This window comes from Anser anser, assembly GCF_964211835.1.
Source record: "Anser anser genome assembly, chromosome: 2".
In the NCBI taxonomy this organism is placed as follows: Eukaryota; Metazoa; Chordata; class Aves; order Anseriformes; family Anatidae; genus Anser; species Anser anser.
In genome coordinates this window covers 5,874,231-5,891,601 of record NC_139721.1, presented here as the reverse complement: position 1 = coordinate 5,891,601, position 17,371 = coordinate 5,874,231, and the positions used below count along the sequence as shown (strand labels likewise).

At 37.5% G+C, this 17,371-nt stretch overlaps 1 protein-coding gene across 12 annotated transcripts in view; it reads right to left on the bottom strand.

The window, feature by feature from the left end:
* The window catches only part of FAM135B (family with sequence similarity 135 member B), a 284,433-nt gene that overhangs the window by 16,287 nt on the left and 250,775 nt on the right, over positions 1-17,371 (bottom strand). For 10 of the 12 annotated variants that reach the window (XM_083826400.1, XM_083826399.1, XM_083826396.1 and 7 more), the window contains 7 exons: positions 16,569-16,735; positions 15,092-15,183; positions 12,400-12,497; positions 11,959-12,110; positions 11,278-11,388; positions 8,712-8,825; positions 5,349-6,826 (listed from right to left, as the gene is read on the bottom strand). In XM_083826400.1, coding sequence (XP_083682526.1) covers positions 6,621-6,826; positions 8,712-8,825; positions 11,278-11,388; positions 11,959-12,110; positions 12,400-12,497; positions 15,092-15,183; positions 16,569-16,735 — 940 coding nt within the window. In that variant the 3' untranslated portion in view covers positions 5,349-6,620. Of the gene's footprint in view, positions 1-5,348; positions 6,827-8,711; positions 8,908-11,277; positions 11,389-11,958; positions 12,111-12,399; positions 12,498-15,091; positions 15,184-16,568; positions 16,736-17,371 lie in introns of those variants that run through there. The other 2 variants (XR_014580601.1, XR_014580600.1) reach the window with 2 other exon arrangements.

The window sequence follows — 17,371 nt, the reverse complement described above, 5'->3', positions numbered from 1 at the left end:
TGAAGGGAAGGCCTGACTCATCTGCATTTAAAGTAGCTATACAATGATTAAACTGTTTTCATAAGCATTTCAATTCAGTGCATTGACTTCTGTTATGGAAGTGCACATGTATTATATAGTCTTATTAAAACAGAAAAGAAACAGCAGCAGCATCTATTTCAGACCACAACCTGTTGGTAAGCAGCATGCCATGGACCTGATGATCAAAAGGTAAGAGAACATATCTGTCGCTCATGCCAGGGTGAACAGGACTCACATGAGGTTTTATGCATTGCTATCTGTGCCTGAAGATTACCAATGACTGTAAAATAAAATATGGAAAACCAGTAGGGAAGCCATTAGCATCATTGTGGGTGTGCCAGGGGTGTAATGTAGTCCCAGATATATTGTGTGCTGAAAGAGAGGCCCACCAATGGTGGTGATATGGCACAGGTCACAACTCTTTGCCCTTGCTGGTGCAACCACTTCGACCAAGATAACAAAGGATCAAGAAGTAAAGATGAACTCACAGGGGGGATGCAATCTGCAAGTTTACAAATTCTGGCAACAGGAGGACAGCTCCAGCTCCAGCTGTCCAGATTAGGACCTGAGATAGGAAGAGGATCTGATGAGAGTCGATAGCCAGTGACTCCCTCCTGCCCAGGGAAAAGGCACCAGTCAGCACCAGAGCTGCTATCCAAGGGACTTTGCTGGTACCTGGAGGCCAGATCCATGACAGTGCAGAAAGACTGCATAAGACCCTTCTGACTATTTCCCCTAACTGCTCAACTATGTGGACAAGACCAGGGTTAATCTTGAGAATACTAAAGGTGTTTGGGCACTTGGACAGTGCTGTAGCTTTATATGAAGGCAAGGACTGAAGGATGAAGAGAAAAGGAATTCATGGAAGCTGTAGGAAAAAGAAAAACAGGAGATGTAATCAGATAATTGAAAAGTGACTGTACAAACTTAGAAATGATTGGAAAGACAGAACAGTAGCTTGGGGCCATTTAGGCTACTCAAGAAACAGCAAGTTTGGGGAACCATAATCAAAGAACAGAGCAAGAGGGACGATCTTGCTGTGGTCACAACATTTGATCCGAAAGAGAGTGCTAAATAAATATTAAAGATTGAGCTAGGAACTGACAGTTACTTAACAGCATTCAACATCAAAATTGCTAAGTATATGCACTGAAGTAAAACACTCTTCGAGAGCTCTTTATGAACATGACATTTAGCATCCAAATGACCAGCAGGAGTGAAATATGATGGTCTGTTCTGATGATCATTTTCAAATGGAAATTTGAGTCCATAAAGAAAATAATCACTCAGCTAGGCTGGCACATATTGGCATGCTGAGACCTCTATAGAAGTGCCCCATGACTATTCAATGTATATTATGTTTCATGGGATATTTACATAAACTTTCACATGGGTCTAACTCTGTTAGAAGTTCTCACTTTCTTCTTGCATCACCACTTAGCTACTTCAAATGCAGCGGTAGAAAGGAAGAGATCTTCTTTCCTTAACTTGCAGAAAGCACCAGAGGAACCTACAAATTCTAATGAAAGCTTTGGCCTGAATTCCCAGTTTTCACATAATCTTGTGATAGTTTTCTTTTTCAAGCTTGGCACTTCTCTAGCAAGGAAATGCTGAAGAGGATTGGTCAGTGGATATTTATGAAGTGCTTTGAAGTAAAATAGCACTCAGCATTCGTACTAGTAATTTCCAAGACTCTGTGCTAAGGTTTCAAGCCTTGAGAATACAATCCTTTAAAGCTAAGCAATTTCAGCTTCCACTTTTGTCGGTGGAAAGACCTGATTTTAAAAGCAGATTAACAGTTTTGTTAAAGAGAAATTGTCATCATTGGAGGCTGGGAAAGGACACATTTACAGTCCAATTTTAAAGGATCCTCTTTGTCTCTTTAGTGCTTGCTTATGATCCAACTGTACTAGTCAAAATTCACACCTAATTATGAAAAACAGATCAGTTTTCTAACCAGTCCACCAATGTTGGTCCTCTACTTTATGCCAACACCTTAGGGACCCAAAAAATGAGCCTTACAATAAGTTCCCTGGTCAGTGAAGAGATGTAAGTAACTCTGAAGGCCACCAAAGGAGAAAACAGGAGCACTCCTGCAGAGTACTTACCTCTCTTCGTTGACTACAGTAAGAACTTAGACACTTCCTTTAGTTGAACAAATTCATTTTGCAACTAATTTTTAAGCACAAATTAGGTAATAAAATTAAACAGGCTAAATTCTACTCTACAAGCAGAAACATCTCTAGAGGTTTCTCCAGGTTTTGTGAAAGGCAGTCAGCAATTACTAAGAGATTAAGAAACAGACCCTTGAAGATCCTTAAGACTGCTGCAGGAGGAGCTAGACCCTTTTTGTCCTTCACCTACTCACATTTATTCAATACTGCAATGTCTTTCCATTTGTATTCAAGAAATAATTCTTCTATTTCAAAAGAGAATAAATCCTTACAAAAACAGAGTTCAGTGGTCTCATTCTAAGAACTTTGTCAATAAAATTGGTGAGATTTTAAATATTCTTTCTCCCAGAATTACTGTGCCATTCCAATCTATATAACTGAAACTGATAAGGAGATAGCTTCAAAGGCAAGCGTTATTTCAGTGTACAGTAGGCTTTATTAAGGCCTTTGGAGTGGAGATGGATTCCCATAAGATTTTCAGTGGGAAATCGGTGGGGGACTCCCACTGATATTTTGAAATTTTGGTGTGGGCCTCATCTGATCAAGCTTAGGTATCTAGAAAGTAGATGACAATATCTGATGTCCTGCATAGTCAGTGGAGAAGAACAGGCATAGAGAAAAATAGAACAGACAAATAAAACAGATCCAATAAAGCACACCCTAAAAGTGTATCTTTCCTTCCGCTGACCCTAAAAGGACCTAAAGTCTCTCCTGCCAGGTCACAAAATGACTTCTATACCATAATTATCTAAGGTTAGGTGTGATGATACTACTGTGTATGGAGGTTTTCAATTACTTGTAAGGTAATTTACCATTGCCCGTGCATCTTCCTTGCGAAAATTTTCTCATATAGCCCATACCTCATATTTAACACTGTCAAACCTTACTAGACAAGTTCATTTTACCATTCGGAGCCAGGAGGTCTACCATGCTGGTTTTAAGACATCACACCCAGGTGCTCAAGAAACAACCCTGCATCGTCGTCTGTGTTTTATCTTATCTAGAGAAAAGACACAAAGAAGTGGATGGAGTTTCACTTCAAATGCAACCACGTTCTCCACTCTGTCCAACCTCTTGAAAAAATGTGTTCTTGTGAATGTATGAGCTTCACTTAAGAAATTAAGCACAGCCTCCGTGGATATACCAAAACAAGTGGAGATTGTGAAGTTTGAAGGGAAATCCTTGTATCAATACATGATACATATGTGAAAGGGAAATGCATTAAAATTACAAAACATGGAAACACAAAAGCTTACTGTGCAGTTATTTTGATATCTCCTATGTAGATAATTCTTAATATATATTTCTCTCTATATAAATCAATATATAAAAACCTTCTAAAAATGATTCCATGATGATTGCTATATTTTGATGAAGTGCAACCACTCAAATGTTATTTACATTATAATGACAATGAGGATTTCTTTGCAATATAGTCTATACCGTTATAGAAGATTTACAATATTCTTTGTCATTATCAAGGCAATATCCCATTAAAAAGCATAAAAGAAAGGGAGACTACTCTGAGAACCTCAAAACGAATGCTAAGCTAGACAGTTATTGCCAATATTTCCCACAACGTTCTGGCAGCAAAAGGAAGATAAAATCTGTGTCATATCATTTCATAGGAATGGCATCTCCCAGATTTTTCTGAGGCTCTATAGAAGCTCTCTATTACACCCTCCAAGGAGCAAGTTGAATGAACCTAATCCAACTCCACTGAAATCAGAATCTGAGCTGTGGAAGAACATGATATGGACGGGAACATGGAAATCTCTAGGTATGTTTGTCCATAAGTCACAGCACTGGTAGCAGTGTACAGTGTGAAAGTGAACGTACTGAACAGGCCACCAATTTTTTCAGTAATACAAAAGAGACTTTTTCACATTTCCCCTCTCCCACACGTATGCAAGTAGAAGGCTAGGAATGCTGTCTAATGTACAAGGCAAGGCAAGAAACCACCTGCATGATTTTAAGAAGCACTACACCAGTATGTTGTCATGTCCAGTATATTCATGTTTAAAAACATGGAGTGTTTGACCTTGAAATAAGCATACTTCTTTGTATGCATTGCAAATACACACACACATTAGGTATGTATATATGTGTAAACTAGCCTCTCAACAATTTAAAAAATTTTCCATGTGCAGACTCCCAAAAATTTCTAAAAGAGATCGTCATATAACTAACTAAAGACTGCTGATGTTTGAGGATTGCTTTTCTTTCTTGCTTTTCACATAGAAGTTATTTTCATTAGAAGTCCATGTCTGTGGATCAAAACCACTGTACCAAAGCTTCACCTCCATGCCCCATTATGTTTAACATTGTGTAAAAAATTTACCAAGGAAGAAGTAAGCTGTGATATGTAAGTTCAGTTGGCATTAAAATGTTGAGGCGGAACAGTGATAAAGATTTCTAAAACAAGACATGGGACCCAGAAATTCTTGATTCCTGACACAGCATCTATTTTTAACTGGGAAAATTCATCTTTTAGCTTTAAAATGTCAATTAATAAAAGGAAAAAAGAGAATAGTATCTACCTATTTACTTCAAGTATTGCAGTAATATTTAATTTTTACAAAACTAATCTCTATTGAAATGAACCATGTGATCATTTCTATTTAATTTCAGTATCACCTTTGAAGGGCAGAAGATGATTTTAGGTGCAATATACCTTTCTGTTTTCATGTCTTAGTCTTACCTTTTTGGATATTCCTTCTTATTCCTTTCTATTTCAAAACATGCCTGCATTATCAGACCACCCTAGTTCCAATTTGTCAGCAACCCTTTTCTTGAACTAATTCTTCAAAAGTTTTCTACTTTTCTTCTTTTGAACACAGCTAGTTTTACCTTTTGCATGTACAAATATTCCCCTGGGGTTGCAAAATTGTTTGCTTTCATTTTTTAATTCTTTTAGTTCAGAAATTTCCACTGTCTTGATCCTAGTTCACTGATGATAGTCTTGAGTCCTAGAACCAACTTTTTATGTTCGTTTTATTTTTTCACAAGATATAGAGGGCTGGTCACCTATGTTTTTAAACAAATTACACTTGCTTTAAAAAATTACCTTCCTTCCAAACACAAATATTTGTGAAGAGTTATTCACCTCCTCCTTTTTGAAAAACTGCTGTGACATTGAAAATTTATCAAAGTGGTATGAAAACTTATAGACATTTATTGAAATTTGTCATTTAAAATGCTGACAACTTTTTGATTAAAAACAAATTAAAAATGCAAAAAAATACAAACAGTGAAAAAATGGGTTCTTTTCCAAACCCTTGAAAAGAATTCTGATAACTTTGTACGAATAAAGTTTTAAATGTTTTGACCAGCTGTAACCATATAATAATTAGGACTGCACATAGCACTGCAAATGGGAATTAGTAAAACCCTATTATAGCATTACAGAGAAATCTAAGAAGACATATGTATGGTTTTTAACATTTCCACAATCTTTACTGCTCTAGGTCACCAACCTAGTTTCATCTGATTGGTGTTTTTTAGGGGTATTACTGGCTAGATTTTCAATTTCAGACTAATATATATATACATATATATACATATATATATATAATACCCTGCGGTAAATGTATTTAGATACAAATTTAAAAGTGAAAATTGTACCTCTAAGGTTATAATGACAAGCACAGTAATGGTATCCTAGAAATGTAAACAGGAGAAATGTTGACAGATGCCATTGATATTTCACAAGAAATCCAATAGATTCCTATCAGTCTGGCAGCTTCCAACTTGAAGAAAAGTCTTCCCAACTAAAAGTTTTTTTCTAAAAAAAAATCAAATATCAAGATTTTTTTTTCATTCTATGTTAAATATTTTCACCCTTTCCATGATTTGAATATGTGCATGTTACAAATGATTACCAATGATGGAACCATTTTATTTTGAGAAACAGAAATGTTAAAATTTTCATAAATGTTTTTTAGACTTTTCATTTCATTGCAAAGGAAGTTTTAACCTGAGTTCATATACACTTGTTTCCTCTTGTATTAACCACCCCAAAGTGCTACAGATGTATAGCTTTGTTAATATGTAAATAAGCATTAAATCAAGAACAGACAAGTTCCTGGGTTAATATTCGAGAGAAATGGTGATCATATTGGTCCCATCACATTTAGATAATATTAACCATCTTTATTTTGATTCTCTACTTCAGAAGTAGCTCATGTCTTTATGTGGACAAACAACACATAAACAGAAGAGGAATATTTATTTCTTCCAAAAGCACCAATATTTGGAAGCTTGAATGCCTTAAAGCCATAGCACTTTATTCTCTGAAACAGAAATGGAAATGGAGAGAGATTGAAAGTCCCACCTGATCTCATTTCTAACACTGCACGCTTTTGGCTAAGGGATTCTCCTCCACTCAGTGAAATGGTTTGCCTCTGCTACCCCATACTTCAGGCACTATTTGAAGTAGTTGAGTCCTGCCACAAGGAAAAACTTCTCCAGGAAAAGTTCAGAGTCCAGCACGGCAATGTGGGCTGCCCGGCCAATCAATGTGTTGGCGGTGTTTGGCAGAGCATGGAACACGTTGTGTCTGATCAAAGTGCAGTCCTTCGCCCCAATCAAAGGCTGGAGCAGGTTGTTAATCATTTCTGCATAAACAGGACCTGCAAAAGATTTTAAATGTCACACCTACATGCCAAAGCTGCCAGATCCCCTCTTTCCTTCCAGTATCATTTAATTACAGACACAAAGAGAAGGAAAATGGAAAAAAAATAACAAAATGCAAGTGAAAGCAGTTTGTTTCAATGGTTTGCCATGTACCAGCATGTTATTAATGTAATGGAGCCATTGGCGACACAGAGAAATCTAGTGAAGCTGCTAACATGAAGAGTGGGACATGCCTCAACATTTAGTCCCATTTCTCCTGAGGTGGAAAGAAACATTCATTTCCTCCAGGGGAAGAGGGCTGGATTCATACTGCCTGTGAAGCTGAATGCAAAAGGGTCAGGCAAGATATAAGTTTTTTGTTTGTTTGTTTTTTCCTGGGTATTCTAATGCAGGAAGAACATCATGCCTTTCTGCAGATAGTTCAGAAGTTTATAGGGCAACAGCAGCAGCCCAGGAAACTTGTACTCATGAATGTAGATCTGGCTTCTACTAGGCCAAAGATGTCCCTGAGAAAAAAACACCTGAAGAAAGAGTTAGAAAACTGCTTTTCAATTCATGTCTTAGGTAAGAAAGAAAGAGCTGTGTGAAGGCAACCATGTTGACCCTTGGTCAGCCGAGAGAAGAGATCAACGCCTCCTGCTTTTGCTTCCCCTCTTGAGGAAATTCTAATCTTCAATGAAGTCACCCCTCAGCCTTCTCGTCTCAAAGCTGAACAAAACAAGAGACCTCAGCCACATCTTGCCCTCTAGGCCCTACCCCATCTTTGCTGCCCTCCTTTGGACACTTCCCAATAATTTTATATCCTTTCTAAATTGCGGCTCCCAAAACTGCACACGGTACTCAGGGTAAGGCCACACCAACACAGAGTAGAGTGGGACTTCCCTCGACTAGCTACCAATGTTGTGCTTGATGCACCCTAGGGTACAGTTGGCCCTTTTGGCTGCCAGGGCACACTGCTGGCTCATATGCAGAATGGGGCCCTTGCTCTTGTTAAACTTCATATGTTTGGTGATTGTCTAGCTCTAATTTGTTGAGGTCTCTCTGAAAGGCCTCTCTACCCTCAAGGGAGTCAACAACTTCTCCCAGTTTGGTATCTGCAAACTTACTCAAAACACCTTTATGTCCTACATCCAAGTCATTTACAAAAATATTGAAGAGAACTGGCCCTAAAATGGAGCTTTGGGGAACCCCACTAGGGACTGGCTGCCAGCTTCCAAGGACAACCTCCATTTCTACTTAACTATGTATCTGAAACAGGTATAAAATTACACTGAACATTTTTTCTGGAAGTGATATCAAACTGAAACTATGAAACATTTTATAAGTGAGGGAGACTGCAAATGACAAAGGCAATATTTGGAACAATGCACAGACTGAATTCACAGGAAAGCTAGGCCTCTGATGGCATGAGTCCTGATGTGCTTTGCAGATTTTATTACAAACCAGTATGTTTTTACATCTCTCAAATTACCTGGCAATCATCCAAATACTACTGAAAACAAAGGGAAAACCCATTGACTTTGGATGTGCTGAAGATTTTGTTATGTGAGACAATACTAATAATTCAGTACACTAAAGAGAAACATTGTTAGGAACTAGTTCTATTATCTCCACATTTTAAAAAATTAATTAGGGAGGGAAGAGCAGTAAGAAATCTTTGATTACAACCTGATTGAAATTTATTTTCATCAAAGAGCATCTTTGAAATCTTTTCTTGATTTCAGTCATTTCCTGTGGGAATAGAACACTTTCTTCCTTATCAAATAAGCGTTTGAGTTTTCATTATACTGATGAAAAACCCTTCTGATGCAATGACCTCAGTTACACAAAAATACAATTTCTCAAATAGCTTTGTAAATATAGAATGGATCTTAAACATACCTGTGTGTCTGTCTTTAAGAGCATTTTTGCACATTTCTATTCTTGCTGAATGGAAGGGTACATATCTGTCTTGGGGTGAGGCCACTAACACAACATTTTTAAAGTACTGAAGGCCTGCGGCAAACAAATTCATTAAATGCATTTATCACAATGATGAACAGCACAATCATATTCATGGTGAAATGCACTTTAAAATCTATAGTGAAAAACAAATGAAGAATTATTAAAACATACAACAAACTTCGAAATATTCACAAGAATAGCATAAAAACATTGCTGCTGCTTCTACGAACTATTTGTTACTTATCAATTCTCATACAAGTTAATTGTATATCAACAACAATAACAACAACGAAAAAGAGAGAACTGACTCCATTTCAAAGAATAAATGATTAAAAACTTAATCTTGCAAATATTTATGCCTGTAAACATTGCAAAAACATGTACAGGCTCACTGCAGTCCATGGGTGTACTTGCATGAGTAAATGTTCACAGAACTGGAGATCACATTCAAAAAAAATAATACAAGTAATTAGTGAAATAGCAAATAAAATATAGAGAGAGAAGGAGAAGAGAAATCAGCTTCACCGCTATGATGTCATACTATTACATCAGTGTGCAAGGAGCCTTGGGATCCAGTCCCTGCATCCAGCAGTCCTTGGATAAATACACACTGATGGTACATGGACTGGAAACCAGGAATTCTCCCTCTTCCCTGGAAGTAATGGGGCCACCATTCACTATGAAAAGACTCCTGCTACTTACTCTGTCTGAGATCTCTTGAACTCTAGATTACCCACATTCAGCAGAAGAGTAGAACGGACACAGATAATCTACACTACCAGCTCAGAGACTATTCTGCACATGGGAATGTTGTAGGTTTGACCTTTATCCTTCCCTCCCCCTTACAGAAAAGAGACCCAGAACAAAGTCCTTTGCTTTGTAGTTCGTAACAGAAAAGTCAACCATCACCACCACAAGGAAGAGCCCTGATAGCTGCCTCTACTAAGCCTGGCTGAAGCCATCATTTTCTTTCTGTGTAATCAAACCAATTGTGTTTGTGACTTCTCTGAGGTACAATGTAGAAGAGGCATCAATGAGTTTTAACATAACTAAAATCTTATGTGAAGAGACTTAGTAGGGAGTCATTTTTTCTTCCGAGACAAGCACAAGCAACATTTAATGAAATTGAATAGTGGAAGCGATTTCTACTTTAAGAAAGTCAGAAATTGCTGGAGGCTCAAAGAGATATCTAGGAGAGCAGGCAAAACACTGCACCTTTGTAGATGCTCTCAACCAAATGTGTCCCTTTGTAGGTGCTCTCATCACTTTTGGGAGCAGAGTGCTAAAGTAAGGGCACCTCAATTCTGACTCATTGTGCTAGCTCATACATTTTAATATAGAACTTTACAATTTCAGATTTTTCTCCTAAGCATCTACCTGGATCATTTTAATTTACAGGCAACCTTTTTGATACTTAACTTTCTGCTTTTACAGAGACATCACCTTCATTTACAGTCTGCTAGATCTCCAGTCTATCAAGCTAACAGGCAACATGTCACTTTAGCTCACAGCATATGCTTAGGAATTCTTGGCTTGGGAAGGAACAATGCAAGCTTCCTATGTAGAACCAATTTTATCTGAACACGACAGTCTTAAAGCAAACATCTCACTGTGCTCCATAAAAATGGGAGCTAGAGAACCAAAGGAAAATTCAAATAAGGAAATTTAAATAATGCCAAGATATAGCATCTTCCTGTTATTGATTAGGTCATGTATTGTAGTCAGAAAATTATGAAACAGCTCTATGTCTGCCAGACCAAGTATTAAGTTGTACCTGTATTAAGATAGTCTTTGTTTCCTATCAGCAACATAGCAGAGTGAGAGAAAAAAATAATAAATATCAAGTAGTGACTCTGTGAGTGCATACTTAGCACTAGTTTGCTTACGCACAATATTAAAAATAACTCTTAGAAGAAAACATTTGTCTGAACAGAAGGATTATGCTTGCTTTCTTTTCTTAGGGAAAGTCTGATTTATTTCATTTATTCATAACAGACCAAGGAAGTGGTAAAATGATGTAGGCATCATTTTTACAGCGTAAGGCCATACATCTCTCTCTGTAGTACAGAGGTGCCACAGTAGACATGAATAAAATTTGCTCTTCATCTCACAACATCATATTTCCTAGAGACAAGAGATGTTAAACTTAAAAAAATATTTAAAAAGGAAAAACGGTTTGCATCTAGTAACATAAATTAAGTTATGGTGGCCTGTCAAGAATAGTATTTCTTGCTTGAAGAATACAAAATTAGGTGCATATTTATTACAGCATGTAGGTCTTATTGGGCACTAACTGTTTGGCAACTACATCCACTGGCAAATGGTGCAGATAAAAGGCAGATAAAACAGTTATTAGACAGGGCAGACTTTCTTGAAAGCAAGAACATTTAAAGAAAGATCAATAATGAAATGCAGATTTTCTTTACTCCCTGGAGGACAAAGTAATCTAGTACAATCCTTTGGAATATCCCCCAACATTTACACAACATTAAGCCCTACTCACCTGTTTTTTGGCTGAGCTGGTAGAGGAAACACTTGCGTAAATCTGCGTTGTCCCTGAAGGTCAGTTGCAAAAGTGACCCTGATTTTTTCAACTTCTGCATGAGCCACAGACCTGGAATAAAATTGGTGTATATTTTTAGCCTTTTTGCTGATTATCAAACTAGGGGATTGAAGTTATGTGCCTATAATAATAAACTCAAAGAGATTACAGTAAGGTTAGCACTGTAACTCAGTGTAAGTCTCTGTTTTTTCTTGTATTGTTAATAAACAAAGAGAAGAGTCTAAGGGTCTCTCTGGATTATCCAGTGTCATGGTAACATAAACAGTCAGGAAGGGTGAACATTAGGCCATTCATTTCCGATAGTACTGTAAGTGTTTTCTTCAGCCTTGGAGATGCCTCTCTTTATTGGCAGTATAAAGAGAAATGAAAGAACACAGTGGAAGCAAGGTCATCTCTTGCTGCTCCACGCCCCTGGATTTTCCACAATGCTGGATCATGTAGTAGGCCCTGAAAGCCTCTCTCATTGCTATTTTCTCTGAGCCTGAAGTCTTCAACAAATATTTGCCACAGCTATAGTGTATGTGTCACGTTGTCACAATTTACTGCTACCTCTACATGTTGCGCTCTCATATACTCTGCCATGGGCTGCAGTAAGTCATAGCTTTCCCATTTAACTCTTACCTGTACTAACCAAAGTACTATTGTTGTAAAGTGTTCCCAGGTGAGGTCCAGAGAGGGACAGGAAGGTATGCAACTTGTTGAGGTAATAGCGAAACCTGGGGCGAGTTAGTACAGATCGGATGATGACATTACCAAGGGAATGTCCAATAAAACTGTTAGGAAAAACAGAATTATATTAACACAAAGGCCATCTGTATGTTATTTAAATTAAATGTAAAAGCAGCAAAAATTGCTCTTGAGAGGACTCCATCAGAGCTTTCAGTATCATCCTTTAGTTATCATCTTACATTTTGTTCAGCCTACTGGATACTCTTCCAGCTATAACACATGTAAAAATTCAGCTCACTGACTTTGACTCAGGACACTTTGAAAAAGCTAATTTCACAGAATGATGTTGATGGCCACAAATAGTTACAGACAATTAACTATCAGAATGCTTACCTTATTCGAGATATGGAGAGGTTATACAACTGAATATGCTGAATAATTTCATCCAACAATCGGTCAGTCATTGTATCAAAATCAGCAAAAGTATCAGTCTGGTGTAAAAAGGATTGAGTAGGTGAATTAAAATATATTGCTTTTATTGAAGTATACATATATCATAGGCTAATGTTATTTTCAAAGTAAACTGTAAGCAATAACTAGTCCAAATTTTCTTTATACTTGCTCAACGGGGGAGAATTTTTCTCAGTTGCTTAGTCCTCTCAAAATCGAAGCTCTTTGAAAACAGCCATAAAGTTTCATTTTCAGATTATTATCAAAATTATTTCAACTAACTTTGCAAATTTATTCAAGCCAAGTATTTTCTTTCTCACACAGCTTTAACAGTAACAACACTCGTCAGTATCAGTCTTATGGCTCTCAGTATAGCCCATGTGGAAATTCATTGTCTTTGCTGAGCTCCCACGTAAGATAAAGCAAAATCTTTTGTCACGGAGGTTCTTTGACTCTATATTGTGCCTTTTAGCTTCAGGAATATAACCCAGGCATTCAATATAGGACAAGAGTTACCTTGTGCTTCCTTTGCAGGGCATGGAAATAGGGCCCTCTAGATGACAGTATTTTAAGGGGATTAAATTACCTTCTGTGATTGCTTCTGTTTCTCTAGTGACTGTGCCTCTAACTTAGGCATAATTGGATAAATCTGGGCCTAAGGTTTATTAATAGTAAGATTAACAGTGTCAGACTGAGTGAGTTCAGAGTCAAAAGTAAGATCTTAAAGCAGCCTGACTTGACAGTGGTGAGAACTGCTTAGCCTCTCTAGGCACCATAGTCTGCACATGGAAGAAAAGCTTTTGATATTTAGGATTTAATGGATTAGTATAATAAAATAGTTTACAGCTTTATACACTACATATAGGTGATGTTGACACTACAGACGCAATCACAAAATTATTAGGCCATCTTAATTAAATGCCGTGTGTTTGTTATTCAGGAATATCAGTAAGAGAATGACTGTCAGAGAGGGACTTAAACAATTCGTTGTTTGCAACAGTAATGGCAGTTTTGATACAATAAAACTAATAATATATTGTCCATTCTGTACAATTGTAGGCAGATCTTATTCAGAACCGTGTCATTTGGCACTCCAACAAGAACTCTAAATCAAATTTGTAACTAATCAGATGCCACAAAAACAATCATCAAATGTTGGAACAGCTATTCAGAGCAAACATATCTAGTAATTAATGCTTTTGTGACACAACCCATCTTGCTAATTGCAGCTCTTGCAAAGGAAAACGAGCATATTCACTTTGCAATACTGCCTTAAAATAAATGTTCTCATATACTACAAACAGTCCAATAACCTCTTGCCTGCTTGTTTAGCCTGCATTGATAATTAACAATTTCCTCTTAGGCTCATTATCCCAAATCTTTCAGGTTGTTTAAAAGTGGAACAATACCAGCCTGAGCATTAACCACAAACAAAACACATCAAATGTCATATTTCACCTGGTTATACCTCCATTCTTCAGTATGAAGTCTTCTGACTGAGCTTGTCAAATATATTACAGATGAGTGCATAAAAATGTGGCTTGAATTTTCTTCTTTAAAGCAAACTTCAGCTAAATGACTGATTTCATGGATCGTTTTCAATGTGGTTCCCAAAGCAGGGAAAAAAGGGTGACAGGATGTTTTAAAGCATCCAAACATTCATCAAAAGACAGCTGTCCTATACCAGTGCTATGTGAACTTGCACACATTTCCATACTATAGGAGGACTGAAAGTTTCCATTATGGGTTCAATATAATAGCAAATAGAGATGTTGTAAGAGCTGATCCTTTCAGCCTTGGAAAACATCAGGAGAAACTTTGATGCAAGTCTGGTCTCCTCATTATTTCCATCTTGCTCACATTAACCATGAAGGTCCACTTCTGGCAGAGATGTACACTGGAAGGTGGCAAGTTCACAGACTAAAAACAACTGGCCATTTCAAAATATAAAAGCTATTGAACAAAGAAGAGAGTTTTGACTCTAGTTTCTCAGCTGCTCGTAAATCAGAATAATGTTTTTGACTGGGCACTGAAAATTCTTATCTTTTGCATAAAGGTGTCATAAATATGGGTTCATTGTGAAGCAGAGCATAGAATTCATTTCTGGTGTTCTTCCTAGGCTAGCAATGAATTGTTCTGGAAGACATTTCTTTATCATTCAAGAAAATAAATCTCACAAGCATTGCAACAGGAGAAACAATGGCTGATGCATCAAAAGCAACTGACAACACCTTCTGGATATTTCACATCCTCCAGAGAATTTAACATTACTAAACCTGCCGCTTTCTGTCGGTGTTGTGTTGTACAGCATCCAAAAGGCAGAGGCACCCGGCTGCTAAGTTTGCAAACTGACAGGATAAATCAATTTGGTTTCTCTAAGGTTTAGTCCTGTAAGTAATAATATAATTGTCTTTGAGTTCAATGCAAGGAATCTTTCCTGGTGTGTTTGAGTACCCCATCACCTCAGACAGGATCAGGAACAGGCCTTTGAACTATATCCTACATAAAATTCCCTAAATTCCCCAGTGCTTTTGCTTCATCCAGCTTGTGAAAGAGCCTTACTGAAGGTTCTTTTTTAGCAATGGCAACATCTTGTAGGAGATCTAAACGAAGACAGAAATTAGCTCTACACTACCTGATTTCGTTCAGACATTAGGAAGTCCAGTTTTCCACCAGGGAGTCCCAGTTCTATAAAAGTCTTTACCAGCCGTAGATCTGCACTGTTACCTGGAAACAGATGGCACTTTATAAGACACAATTCAACAGAAAAAAAAAAATATATATATATATTTATAAATTCAATTTAATAAATTTGTCTTCTTATAAACCTTGGCACCAGGGAGCTCTTGCTAAATGCTTCTAAGACAGTTTACCACACCATATGATAATTCACTGAAACAGCAGGAGAGCAAGAATACCCACAACATGTGCAAGGAGGGCTGGACCTCACATCCTGCTGCTGGGCACTGCATGAGCTCTATAAAAAGTGGGAGGAGAAGGCAAAGATCAAGCCCAGAATTACTCTGTCCCTTATTTGCTGAACAATGTCAGAACAAAGACAAGGGGTCACCAAAAGATTGACATCTGTCCTTTCCCCTTTGCAGCTGGTGACACCCCCAGGAGACATCACAGCCCTGCTGGGAACTTCAGCACATGTGCCTGGGGGATAAGGATGTGCCTTCGTATGCACAGCAGCCTGCCTCTCTTTATTCACAATTAAACCTGGTGCTGAAATGCTGTCAGTCTTGTAATATTTTACAAGACTTGCAGGGGGGTTGGAAATACATGATCTTCAAGGTCCTTTCCAATCCTAGCCATTCTATGATTCTGGGAGATGAACAAAATGCCCCAACTCCATATTAGGTAAATTCCAAGGTATTCTGAATTATTTATCTGGAAAAGGATGTACCTCCTCTTCATAAGAAACATATCACCGTCACTGCTATATTGGATGGCAATGGTCCTTGCACAAGCCAAGGAGAATTTCACACTTTTCTGAGGCTCTGCCCCTCCTTCTCCATAGTCTCAAGGTTAATGCTTTCACCTTCCCCATTGAACCAACAGCTTATCAAAAGAAGTTTCAAATTTAATATATGTTTTCTGCTTAGAAAGCATGTATTTAAAATATTTCAGGCCAGGCTTCCTTCGTAGTGAATATTGATTTCTATTTTCCCACATTCTAAATCCAGCCACTATCTATCCTTTAACAGCGGTTTATTTTGTTTAATAATGTTTTCATCCTGGTGACATACCGCTAAACAACCAGGTATCTCCAGAAAGACAAGAGGTGTTACTGTAGTGTACTCTTACCGTATGCTGAAGGGATGATGTAATTTGGTGTAGAATTCTGTCTCAACAAAATAAACCACCACCACCACCAACAATAACAACAACAAAAACACACAGCAGCACCCATTTTGTAAAGAAAATACTTAATATCCTCCTACATCCTTTATTACAATGGACTGAATATCATAAAGGAAACCAAACACTTAGCTAAGATAAATGTTTTCCACAGACTTTGTTATTTCACACTTCCTGTAGATCTGCCTTTCTTTTGTTTTGTTTACACTCAAGCGACGCTTACACACAACTATTCTTCCTGGTCTTACCATCCAACCCATGGACACAGACAACCAGGTGAATTCCATCTTCCAAATTTTCTTCCTCTTCCTCTGGTGGAAAATATGGGATATCAGAAGCTAGTACAGATAAGTCACTGTACAGAAATCCTTCAATCTTCATTTCTTTTTTAAATTTTTCTTTGGCCTGATAAAAACTGGAGAATAGATTAATTAATCACAGTAGAACTGGGTGTTCAACAACAAACCCTCAAACTAGAAATAAGAAGGTTCTATTCTGATTGAGAGAAATCAAGATGCAGGGAAGAAAATCTGTTCCCAAATGATTTTATGTCATACAGGGAATGGGTAAAAACCTTCAGCATCTCAAACCTACTAGAGGAACAAAAAGAACCTTCTGGTGGCCAAAACCAATGAGAATAAAGTACAGAATTGCAAAATCTACATCTTATAAATGTCTTCAGACATACTGACACTGAAAAGCAAAATTATAGCATCAGATGCATTTATAGGCAGGTAGAAGTTGCTCTCCCCATTCCTCAGACAGCAGAGTTTAAGGGTACACCTCATTACAGAGATGACACATTTTGGTTTGGTTTGGTTTGGTTTGGTTTGGGGTTCTCTTGAAAACACTTAGTGGCTAAGAGGAAAAGCAGCTCAGAGCTGAAAGAACTAAGATAACAGCTTGTCTGATGAAGGCCTAAAGTTTGACACATGAACTCACCTTGAAGCTACACAAAGGTGCTAAACACTTCAGTGGCTTTTTGACTTAGCAAAACTTATCCAGAGCTTTTAGGAATTAATAATTGCAATATAAGTGTAGAATTAGAAAA